Genomic DNA, 13,104 nt, shown 5'->3' with positions numbered 1-13,104 from the left:
TTTCAAATAATAAAAAAAAAGTTGGAAAACCATACCACAGCCACCATCCTGCACATATTTCTTCATAACTCGTAAATACAGCTAATAGCTAAAGCATCAGCTCCCCTGACACTTCCCTGCCCTCTGTCTCCTTCTAGCTTGGTTTCTAGATAGTGAAATACCAGCTTGAATTTGGCAAAAAAAAAAAAAACAAAAAAACAAAAAAACTGCTTTGAATAAGTTCTAGGAGAAAAAACAAACAAACAAACAAACAAACAATTGTTTCACAATATATTCACAGTTAGAAATGATGCCTAATGTTTCAAGACTGTTGCCATGAGGTCAGGAAGAAAATTTGTTCCGATATATAACGCTGCAAGTTATCTACTGCTTTAGTTCATACGTAAATAAACAGAGCTGTCAACGTGCATCCAAGACAAAACAAGGAACATGCTGACTTTAGGATTAAAATCACCGCTGTTTCCACCTACCAATCATCAGTGAAGGGTTGATGTTACTTGGAAATACTTTACTTTTTTGGTAACCTTCCTCGTATCAGTAATCCCAGTAAGGCTGGAATTGCCAAGGTGTGCAGTGCTACTCACAGAAGGGTTTACAGAAAACTGAGCAAAACATCAAGGCAGGAAGTATTTTGCAAAGCAGCCAGCATTCTGTACAGATAACATGGCAATTTAAGTAGTGGTAAAATTTTGGCCAAGTTTTCCCAAAGAGGAGTTTGAAATTAGCATCGCAACCTGATCCTGACAAGGCTCTTAAAAATCTGTACACAGTGAAGTCTAGGGATACTTTGCACACCATGTTAAAAAGAGAAAAGCAAGTATTTTGGTCTCTAATTCCCAGGCATTTCAGGTCAGAAATGCTTTAGATCCTTTTGAAAATCCCAGCCTAAGTACAGGACTTTGGAATTCAACTTTTTAAGCTCCTTTCTTTGGAAATCTTAAGACTTCGTGATTTCTTTCTTCACAGTAGTTTCTCTATGAATATGGAAACAGTTCTCCTGCTAAAAAGCCCTTTTGAATTCCAAATAGGTTTTCGGTGACCTGGTTCAGTGTTACTTGAACCAGTTCTCCAGGAACTGTATCTGGGGCATTATTTTAAAGGGACACTACAGGAATAACACTACAGCATCCACAAATCCAGTTCCTAGAAACTATGATAGAAAAGATCACACAGTAATTGCCATTACTAAAATGGTCCCCCAAGACAATTGGCTGATGCAAATATCACAAGGAGAAATGTTGTTTCAAAACACATATATTCGTACAACATATTTCTTTCCATTCGAAGCTCAGTAAAGCCAGAGCACAAAACAACAACCTTCTTCCCAAGAAACAGTCCACATTTTCTTACCTAAGCAGGACTTCTTGTCTGCAGAAAGATAATGCCCTGGATGACACTCGCATTTGGCAATTCCTCTCTCATTTTGACAGATTTGTGAGCATCCTCCATTCCCACTTGTGCAGGGGTCTATCACTGAAACCAATTAGAGCACACTGTCAACTTAAAGGTCATACTTGTGCCTGAAAATGGGCTTACCTGCCATCGTTACAGCTAACAACTAAGATTACGGTAGCCGTAAAAGATTAGACTGAAAAAAATATTTGACAGAAGTCAGTGTGGAGTTAAATCCATTGTTTTCCTGTGTGCTATTTTCTCTGTTGTTGGACAGCATTTTCCATAGAGCAGCAGCACTTTAAACAGTGGGCAACTACGGTTGTGTTATTCCTTGGAAGGAGGACAGGAAAAGTACATTTCATCCTTATTTTGCCATAACTGAGCAGATTTCAAGAGCTGCTCTAAACAATAGCAATTAGCACTCCAGTACGTGTGAACCAATAAACACATACAGTGGTGGAGTTTGCCACAGAATAATGTGTATTTAGAAGTCTCTACAGAAAGTACGTGCTGAAGAGCCCTCAAAAGATTTCTTTCAGTCTAAAAACATATGGCATTAATGTTGTACGTCAAGATTTTTTACTTTTTTCAACAACAACATACCATTTCAAGGATAAGCTGTTCTAAGTGGCAAGTACTTAGAAACACGTTTATAGAGTGCCTGCAGAAGACTCCACCTCAATGCCTTCACTGTGGCTTACGTGCTTTTTCCTGGAATGCAATCCTGCTGGAAGCATGTACCTGCCCAAAGGCTTTGCACACTTAAAACTGTAATTCACTTTTAACTTTTTACTAATTACTGTCTGCTTTGAAACATTTGACCAGTATTCCTCACTTGCCTCCAGTTTGACATCTCCTTCATTGGTTATCTCAAGGTCTGTGCAAGGTAATTTCTACATGAGCACTGGGAGGAAAGTCAACATCAGTTGAAGGTGTTTTCCCCTAGACCTTGCAGCTTGGCTCTTACTTTGGCTAACCCCATAAGTAAATATATAGAATTAAGTAGAAGAACTGGCTAGGAGAAAAAGACTCTATATTTTATATAGAGACATTTAATTTTTTATTTTTTTTCCCACATCCTCCAATTTTTGCTTTCCCATTCCATGTAGCCAGTAGAAATTTGTGCCACTGTTGGCAACAGAGGACACGGCCCCAGAATGCCTCAAATCCCCTCGTTTCACCTCCTGGCATCTCAAGAACATAACCATTCAAGTCTTCAGGCTGAGTGCCTGACATGATAATATAAAATAATACCACTGTTAAGGATTTAGAACTGAAATTTTCTGTTGGGCTTTCAACACGATAGGTTGCAAATAGGTTTCCGAGGGACAGCAGCACTTCATCCTATGTGACACTTTCAAAGCTGACAACTCGGCTCTGCAGTTAAACAGTTTGCTGTCTACAAAGGATTTAGCTTCAAGCAAGAACTCGTTCCCTGGCTGATATGAAATATTGAGTTATTTGCTGATTCTTTTTTTTTTATTTGGATAAATTAAATGAAATCACTATCAAACAGCATCTGTTAAACCTACATATTATAAAGGTTTTCAGAGCATCCAAAGCTTTAATTTGAGAATGATTGCAGCATAGAGTAAAACTTGTAATAATCTGTGACATGACAACAAGCAAACAACAAATTATAGGGTACTCGGTAGTAAAATGTAGTAATTTGAATAAAAATAGCAGCCTTGGAAGTCCTTAGACAAGATAAAAGTTTGTAAAGGAAAGAGATTTTCAGGACATAAAGCAACCACAGATTGATTTGTTTTACTTGCTTTTGTTTTACTCTGACATATCTGTTCCTTGCTGTCACAGGCAGGTTTTAAGAAAAGCTAAAAACAACTCATTAGTGTTCTTTCTCTGACACATTTGGCTCTTACTGTTTGACTTGCTAACAGTATTGGGTAACAGACTCCACCCTATGAAACTCTATCCCAAGCTGTTAAACACTGGCCAAAAAAAAGTAAGACAACAAACAAACAAACAAAAACCCTTAAAACCATTCATTATCCTAGCTGCCTTAGGACATCCAGGAATCTCGTCTGAAAAAGCCACGCGGATGCATTGATCTGGGATAGCAGCAACGTGTTTGATAAAGTGTACGTGCTGCATGTGCTGCAGACCCTTCCAGAAAGACACTGCAAGGTTGCAAAGGACACAGTCTAGTTCTCCAGTCCTACCGTATGTCATCTAGAGCAGCGAAAGAAAGAGAACTGGGTCTCATCAAACTACTTTGCTTGCTCACAGCAACCGTGACTTTACACTGGAGAAAATATAAAGTGGTCAGGATTCAAAATCCCTTCCCTGGCAGAGGGAGAGTTGGTGGTAGAAACTGTTTATTTATACATGGGACATTCAGAACGGGTTGTGAAAGATGTTTGTTCCTACCACTCCTAGGTAACCCATGAATTCGCTCCAGCAGGCATCCTGTACACCCCACATCCCTTATGCAAGCATGAAAGCCACTGTAGCTCCCACCTATACACCCCTCACCTATAGCTCCTATCTCAGCACTTTGCTGCTGTGTCTCCATCCCTTGCAGTGGCTGTGCAGGGCCGGCTGCACCCTGCCAGGCCTGACTTTTTCTGGGCTGCCTCATGGGGTGCTTGGGCACCGAGTCAGCCCCCAAGCAGCCCATGGGGTGGCTCCCATTGCAGCACAGCCGTGGCTGCTGTAGTAAATGCCCTCATGATCCTGCAGTTTCTTCGTCCAAACTAGCACTACAGCAGCCATCCTTTCTGGTTGGAAACTAAAACCAGCCAGGCTTACCTCCTCCCACCTCTTCTATTTAGAACATCTCTAATTGCCAACCCAAATGTATTCATGGCCACTTTAGGCTCATTTGCTCCTGTAAAAATCTTGTCCATCAGCTTAACTAGCACTTTTCTCTCCTAGGTGTTTACTCGCTAAGGTATTTATGGGATGAAAGCATCCCACTCAGACTTCATTTTGCCAGCCAAACTCCTCTTGTAAGACAGATTCCTTCCTCTGACCACAGCTGCTCTCCTGCAGAGGTCGGGCCATTATATTTCGATTTACACTATCCTAAATGCAGATAACCAGCATACAAACAGGCTCCAAACAGGGCTCCGTTATTCAGTAATTACTGGTGATGAACCACTGCCTTCAGTGGGTGCCTGACCCTCATCAGCCCCATGGCGCGATGGAGCCAACTACCACAGCCTCTGCGGCAACTCCAGCATCAGCAGAGGAGCAGGAAGAGGCATGGAGTCGGCCTGGAGAACAGAGCAGGCCCCCGGTGCCCTGTCCCCACCAGCACTCTCCCTTTCTGCCTCTTTTTGCTAATCCTGGGGACAAAACACAGCCAGCAGGTGGGAGGCCATGAGGAAGGGAGCGGGCTGGGCCTGCCAGCGGCCATGTGGGGAGGCCAGGCCTGGAGGCCAAGCACTGGTTGCACACAGCGGGAGCTGGAAGCGAGCTGAACAGCAGGATTTACTCACACTTCATACACAGCGCGTAAAAACCCCCGAGCAGAAGAGGAGCCATATGGAAACGGTTTTGTGACAGGAATTTTAGCGCAATAAATCCACAGATTTGGCCCTATCTTTCGCTGGCATATTCGAGGGTGCAATGTGTGTGCGGTTGTGTTGGCGAGGGGAGGTTTGATTTAAAAACTGATGAATTTCTTAAAATATAGGAGAAAAAAAAAACAACAACCAAACCCAAAGGTAGCATTTCTGTTCTGCTTGTGCATGCTCCATAACCTGAAGGGGAGGATGAATGAATCAGATCGCAATTAGGAGCAACGTAAGCCAAAATCAGTTAAAGTACAGACTTCACGTAGAATAAAATATGGAGGCCAACTCTGCACACAACTTGGTGAGTAAAGAGGATTACAGCACGACCAAGTTCCTCACTTATCTCATCATGGTCAGTGTGCAATCAGCAGCCAAGGGTCTGCGAGGCCAAAAACACCTTTGTGACTATCAACCGAGGCAAACTTCACACCTCAGCTACATGCCCATTTCAAATATATGAACATCGTTAAAAAACACACAATCCTGTAATTTTTACAGCCTTACAGAGCGGCTTTCATCGATGCACCTGTTCCCATCCCCTGCACCGCTCTCCCTGGCGGTCACAGTGCTGGTTTGACAGCGTCCCGCGTTGGCGAAAGCCGATGACTGCAGCAAGAGGCAGGGAAGATCTGAGAGCTGCGATGCTGACTGAAGTACAGCCACCCTTTGATCTGACAGCAGCAAAGCACTCGAGGATCCGCCGAGGTAAGGAGGGAAAAACAGAGCAGCCCCACTGGCACTTGCCCGTTGTTTTTTTTTGTCTGTCCCCGCTATTATTGATTAAAAAAGAGGAATTGTCTTTCAAGCTGATTTCCTCAGCCTCATGCATAGGAAGCAGTAAAAGATGGGAGTCACAGGCTCTGCAAGACTGCAGCATGAACATACAGAGTAAACAACAAGGCAGTTTTAACTCCTCTCTAAAGATACTTCTTCTTTTACTCAGGCAAATTAATATTCTTTTTTGTTCAGCATATATCCCCAGCCTCTGGAGAAACGTTTCTCTTCCTGCCAAAGTATGTTAGCACACACCCACACCTATTCGCACGCTGAATATAAAAATAAGATCGATCATCTGAACCTGTTATTGTGCTGCACGTATGTACGTGAGTGTGTACATGACTGCATCTATATATATTTTAACAGCGGGGATGTACTATGTTTGCCACGAGGAGCTAGAAAGATTATTTGATCCTCCCTGGAAGGCATCAGACTCCGGATCCACTGATGTCAGCAAAAATCTATGACATTTATATTAGCAATATTAATATTAATTCAGTTATCTGTCATAGACATTAAGGAAGAGTTAACCACAAAAGCTGCTGTAGGAGGCATTTCACCCTGTACTACCGTCAGCAGACAACTAGTTGCTGCACTGACTATGTGCTAAAAAGAGAAGCAACTTTTTTCATTGCTATTGACTCTTGATGCCCAGAGAGACACCTGGCCCTGCTGTCTGATCTGATCCCAGGACGAGGCTGCACACCTCCTGCCCAGCCAGCAAGGCAACCGAAAGCAGCTTCAATTTCCATGAGGGAGGCACTGACACACTCGGAGCTTCCCGCTTGCTCTACATTTGTTTCCAAAGACCCGTTTTTCAGTAAGAATATTCAAATAAGATGGAAAAATTTCAGGACGTGAAAAATGCCTTAAGTCGGCTCTAAGCGACAGAAGAGATGCCTCAAATTTTAAAGGTGCCATTTTCTCCCTCCTCTTCTGGACATAAGCCAGTTTGGAAGTGGCAGCAGAGAAGCTCTGCCACCTGTGGTGCCTCATGGCACAGAGGCAAGGGGACAGTGTCACGGCATGTGGGGACAGCGGCAGGAGGCCACACGCAGGAAAGACAAGGACCTGTGGATGGGCTCCTTCTCCAATCCTATGCAATACAGATGCTGACGTTTATAGAGAAAAGAGATTTGTCTGACTCCAGGAGGAAATGGCTTTTCCAAAAAATTCTCAGCAAAGAGTTGTCAAAGCCCCTGGAGCCACCAGGTCGTGTGGCTACCTTGGCTGCTATCTGGGGTGCTACCGAGCCATACAGTGCCAAAGGAAGCCCCAGCACGATCCTCACTCTCTGTTCAGACCATTGCTCAACTCCACAGCAGCACTGCTCACACCAGAGTGTCTCTTAGTGTGCGTCAGAAAGAAACTAAGCTTTGGCCTTCAACATACATATCTCAACCTATTATTACCTATAGTAATGCTCAACATTTTTACAAAAAAAAAAAAAAAAAAGAGTATGAAACCCTAGTTAGACAGTAACCATGGGGCTAGAGCAAGCACTCTCCTCAAGCTTTTATCTTCCATCACCTTAAATCCAACCTCACGAATGACAAGAACTGTAACCAGATATACTGTACTTTTACTTGTGTGACAAAGCAGAGTAGAGATTTGTAGAGATACCTTCTTTGTTGCTTCCTCTATTAAGACCCACAGTGTGTGGAAGTCTCCACAAAGAGCTGTTTCTCAACAGCTCTTCTACATAAGCCAGGCATCAAAGATAACAGCTGGCACCAGAGATGAATTGGGCTCTAAAACCTCTGTTCTGCTTTCACTTCTTGGAGTTCAAACAAGAATAAATTCCAGTGAAGACAATGAATTTACATCAGTCCAAAAACACAGCCTGGTACTATAATAAGTATGTTTTCTGTCTGATTTTCTGCTTTCCAGACATCAGTTGGTTAAATTTTAATGAAGTTAAATTCACTACATTAACATAATCAAGGCATTGAAAACAAACCAGAAGAATTGGGCAGTGTTACCCTTGGTTATTTTAATTACCTGATTTGTAGTGAATGTTCAGACTGGCACACATATCTAAAAATGAATTCAGTATCGAGCAAAATCTGAAGGACAAAAAGCTAAAGAAGAAAAGGAACACTGAAAAAGATGGGATTGTGGCACAACACAAAGTATCAGAGATCATCAAAGGATTCAAGAATAAAACAATTTACTTTCACACGCTGTTCATCACCAAAGAAAATAAACCACGTTAGAAATCATTTGCCTTGGAGTACAAGCAGAAGAGTGCTATGAGGATCATGCTGGTGATGCAGGGATGAACTACCAGGAACAGTCGGGATCCCAAATACGCTGTGATGATGCAGTAGCAGGACAGGACTTGCTGTAAAAGGTTTGTAACAAAACTTCAGTAATCTTCCATGCAATCGTATGGAAAAGTAGCTTATCGAAGACCTTATCGTAAGCTTAGGGAGACCTATTTGAGTCTTCAGATGTGGGCTGAATATCTTATAAGAAGATAGATACACTTCCTTATGTATGGGAGACTTCCAAGCCATCTAGGCTGCAAAATCTGCTTCCCTCAAGTCATTTTGGCACTTTTGCTCCTAGAAACATAGGATTGCCAAAAAAGAAAAGAAGACGTGGAAAGAATGAACATAACAGAAATCTGGGCTGCATTCATCTCAAAAGCCCGTATAAAGGGATGCGTGTTTCTTATTTCTGTAGCTGAGATAACAAACTTTCATAACAGCTCATTTCCAGAATGTGGACCCTTTTTATTCTTAGCATGTTTGAGAGATTGTTACATCCTCGAAGGTATTCATGGAACAAATATTATTGCTAATGCAAGCCTTATTTGAAATGCTAGATGTTCTGCTCAGCTGCACTAGGCCAAAGGAGACATGCACTATTCTTTTTACTTCTTGATCGGATGAGTGCTCAAAAATGCACATATAAACCAGTGCAGCAGACCAGGGAAACTCTCCATCCCCACTAGTATCTGGTTAGTGCAAGCAGCTAGTGCCCAAATCCCAATGCTGGACGCTCCTGGAGAATGGTTTTATAAAAAATGCTTCTCTTTGCCCTGTCCTCATCAATTAGCATGTCTTGTGCTCCAATGCACGAGAGTTTATTATATCCATTTATTTTGGTGTCTCGTCTAAATAGCTAAATGGAACTCAATATTCCCTGCTCAGTATTGTGTGTATCCATTATCATGATAGCAGCTCTCTCTGACTTCCTTCTGTCTCTCATCTTAGGATTTATTTCTGTTCCTCCTTGATAATTTTGGAGATGCTGTGAATAAACCTGAACATTATATTAAGTATTTTTAATAACTCCTTTTGAATGCTTAAATTCCTGAATTGAAAACTCACTTTCTGATAATGTTCATAGCTAGGAAAACTCAAAACTAAGCTTCTGATTATTTGTGCCACGAGAATACTATACACTGCCCACAGAAGGCTAGAAGAATCCCCACAATACCTACTTTTTGTGTTTTATCATTCACTTCTCTCAATCTTCTTCCCCTTAAGCCACGTTAGTCATTTTTAGTATGAAATTCCCTCTCCACTACTGCTGAAAACGAGACTATTCAGAGAGAGGAATGTAATTCAGACATCACATCTTTGCATTTTGTGTCTTCCCTGGCCATACCTCATCAGAGAGAGATGGATTTTTCTTTTTCTTTTTTTCTTGTAATTCATAGGAAAACACTACATAAGTATAAACCATTTTGCTTTAGCTTTAAATTCATTTATTTATTTCACACTTATGTTTCCTTACTCATTCCCTCTCCAACTGACACAGCCAAGAAAAGATTCAGACTTCACCGTAATTTTAATTACGGTTAATTTCCAAAATGCTGAAAGTCTTTGTATGCGGTAAACCCAACAAACCTAAAATGGTAAGTTCCTTAAATTAAAAACAAAACAAAATAAAACATTATTCCCACAGCCTGAGTGCTAGTACATCTTATGTCCTAGTTGCATCAGTACATTTACTGCTGAGATAATCTAAGAAATGACTGATGACATATTTGGCTGATTTTAAGTACAACCAAGGGAATTCACGCAAGAACTGAGACAATGACAAAATTGAGAGTGAATTTATTCTGCAGATGTGACCTGACCATACTTGACCATTCTTCTCATATTGCCTAAAATCAGGCTTAAAAAATGCTCAGAATTGGAAAAATGTTCTCATTTGATGGGAAGACCTTACATTTCTTTAAAGCCTGCTTCAAAGCAAAAAATATCTTCACACAATTGCATCACAGAAACACTGGATGCCGTCACTGCTTTGTTCCCGAAAAAACAGACCAATTTTGAAAATGTCTGGTTTCTTGCAAACTACTTGAACCAGACAGGATAACGATATCCTTTGTGAATTAAGCAAAATTCAGACTGGGAGAGTCTACAAACCTCCACATTTATGCAAAGCCATTTTTTCCCAGTGATGTGCTTGTAACGTTTACTCACGTAAGCACGTGTGCCCATCGGTGTGCAGTCTGTATCCCACCTGGCACTGGCAGTAGAAGGAGCCGTGGGTGTTAACGCAGCCCTGCTGGCAGCCTCCGTTCACCACTGCACACTCGTCCACATCTACAGAGAGAAGACAAATGACTGAAATGACAAGCCAGCCTCAGCAAAGCCATACCCCGGTTCTCCTGGAGCACACGTAGCTCATACACAATGCCACCACGACGTTCCGACTGGAATTTTTTGTTTATTTATTTTGCTGCTGCACTCTAAACAGAGCAAAGAAAATTGAAATTTTATGGTGTTTTTCAAAGTTCCCACGGGCACTTTCTCTGTAGTCTCTACTTCTGAAGCCTTTGTTAATTAGAGTGGTTTGTGACGCCGGTGTTTCCTTGGGGGCAAGAGAAAAATACAAGGAGAGAATGACAGTAAGTTAACACGCCTGAGCTTGCAGGTACCGCTGGTCAAACATTTGGCTTTCATAAAAATTTGCTGTATGAAGATTTCCTTTTGCATCAGGCCTTTAATCTCATTAGGACTGCTTGGGGGTACAAGGACACACAACTGACATGGGAAAAAGACGTGCAAGAGCAGAGCTGATGCTCTCAATCAACGGGAGCTTTGGCGCTACATATGAAAAGAAGGTTGATTTTGTGCTACGTTTTCTGTGGCTCCAGTCCCCTGGACTTTTTTGTGTTTCCCTGAACTTTCCATATCTTCTTCTCAGGTGACCTCTCTGACAGGGAGGTGATTCCCTGACCATACGTACACAGCATCAGCAGGCATCGCTCTGTATTTCACAGTTTAGGGGATTACATTCAGTCAAATGAGGACAGAAACTACCATTAAACCAGCTGGAGACTGTGCTGGAACGTTTCACCTGAAAATGAAGACAAGGATGGACAAAAAAGACCTAGAAAAGTTTAAAAAAATACTTGAAGGTTTAGAAGCAATCCACAAAACTGCATTTTCAAAAGTACCGCATAAGCAGTTTCTGCATCTTTTCTGCAACTCCAGAATACTGTAAATAGCATTTGATTGGCATGTTGATACCATTACCTTAAAAACTGACACAGAAATCATTGAAAGTAAGGGCCAGTTAGTTCATTCCCTGACAAAATTTCACCTGGGAGATACTTGTCTTGGATCTGGCTGTCCTTTCCTCCACAGCCCCCAGGGATGGCAGGTCCACATGCCTCCATCCCACCCAGGGGCGATGCTGGTGCCAAATTATGCTGACCACTGAACACATCCTCCTGTTACCGAACCCTTCTGCCATATGCATCTAGAATGGCCCCTCCATCACTATTTATTTATTTATTTATTTTAAAGACTGACACGGACTGAACTGCCCTTTGGATCACATTCTGAAACCATCCTCAAGGATTTACCCACCCAAAAACGCCCAAGCAGGTGTGCATGAGGAGGCTGGGATGGAAAGAAAGAAAAGAGTGGCTCCAAGGAGAGGCCAACCCATAATTGCTGCTGCAGGGAAGGGGCCGGCCACAGAGCCAGGAATGTGGAGCAGAGAGGAGCACGGAAACAAGAGCACAAAGAAGGTTTTTTTTCCCCCTGGTGTTGCACTCGAGGAGCAAGGGGTCTGGCTTTCATATTTTTGCTGTTGATATATCTGCTTTGCATTTAGCTTTTATGGTTTACATTTTTATGCTTTTATGTTTATTCCCTTTTAGAAAATCTAATCAAAATTAAATGAAAAAGGAAGTTTTAAAGATGACTTGGAAACGCACAACATCCTGGTCCTCAGGAAATGTATTTATAAAGTTAAATTTTAATATTTCACATGTGAATTTCACCCACCTAAAGTGAAGTCCTAGTGTTGACTAGTGCTTAAATTCAGACCATTTGCTAACGTGTGCCACTTTTTAATCCTTCTGCTATATCTTTCCTTTCATCAGACTGTATACTATGTACATTTCCTACTGCCTGAAGACATCTGGAATACTTTTTTTAAAACAGAAGTTTCATTTTTTTAATGTAAACAGTAAACAGAAAATGTTATTCACCTTGTTGAATACTATGCCATTAAGAAACACTCTGTTGAAAAATGCCAGGATGAAATCAAAACCAGGAAACTATTTGTCTTGAGTAGCAAAGAAATAAAATAAGCAAAAAGGCTCAGAAAAGTATACCAAGGAAGCAGCTGAGCTATATAGTACAACACAATCTAGTATTCATACTTTCATAAATTTAGTTATTTTGAGCTTCAATATATATTAATTTTATAAGCTACAGTCAGGCACAAAATTTCTCTCTGTACCAAATACAGCTTTAGTTTAGGATATCAGCACTTATAAGGGAAAAAAAAAGAGCCAAGATAATAAAAAAATGAGCAATTAGAGTAAGTGCTATTTGTCAGAGCTAAGTCTGTTTGGGCGTTTTAGTGCCTGGATTTCCAGGAGAGCCCCCAGGATCAGCACTGGCTGCAGCCCCCATCACTCCGTGTGTCCCTTGTCCTGCTGTGTCCCAAACCACTCGTGTCCCCACATCACCAGGACCCCCATGTCCCCATCGTTGGCTTTGCCTGCGTGACATCCCACCCTTCTGAGAGGTGTCCCCAGCCTGTCTGGAGCCCCATAGGGCTCCGTGCTTCAGCACCGGCCCTGGTGGGCCCAGCTTTAGGTACCCACCACCAGGAGGACAAAAGCAAAGCCAAACAACAACAACATCGCCACCGCCATCCTCCCGGGAGGCCCAAGCAGCAAGGCCGATGGCAGGCGAGGCCTCCAGCCCGAGGCTTCCTCTGCAAGATCGATATCGTCAGGACTAAATGTCAAAAGATGCTTTCGCGTGCTGAAGATATAATCAAGAAAAATGCAACATGCAGTCGCCTTCGGTGCCTCCTACATCTCCGGGACAGGAAACAATGCTGCCCCCAGTTACAGAAGAAAAATGCCTTAATTATTTTGTCTGGGAAGAAGGCCGAGAAGCAG

General features: G+C 42.1%; 1 protein-coding gene across 4 annotated transcripts in view; it reads right to left on the bottom strand.

Moving 5' to 3' along the window:
- The window catches only part of LOC137861057 (multiple epidermal growth factor-like domains protein 6), a 191,551-nt gene that overhangs the window by 56,204 nt on the left and 122,243 nt on the right, over nt 1-13,104 (bottom strand). For all 4 annotated transcript variants that reach the window (XM_068692071.1, XM_068692074.1, XM_068692073.1 and 1 more), the window contains 2 exons: nt 10,154-10,276; nt 1,351-1,473 (listed from right to left, as the gene is read on the bottom strand). In XM_068692071.1, the coding sequence (XP_068548172.1) occupies nt 1,351-1,473; nt 10,154-10,276 (246 nt within the window). The remainder of the gene's footprint in view (nt 1-1,350; nt 1,474-10,153; nt 10,277-13,104) is intronic.

The sequence above is a fragment of the Anas acuta genome, chromosome 9 (assembly GCF_963932015.1).
Source record: "Anas acuta chromosome 9, bAnaAcu1.1, whole genome shotgun sequence".
Lineage (NCBI taxonomy): Eukaryota > Metazoa > Chordata > Aves > Anseriformes > Anatidae > Anas > Anas acuta.
Note: the sequence above shows the minus strand (reverse complement) of the source record. Positions and strands in the feature narration are given on the sequence as shown.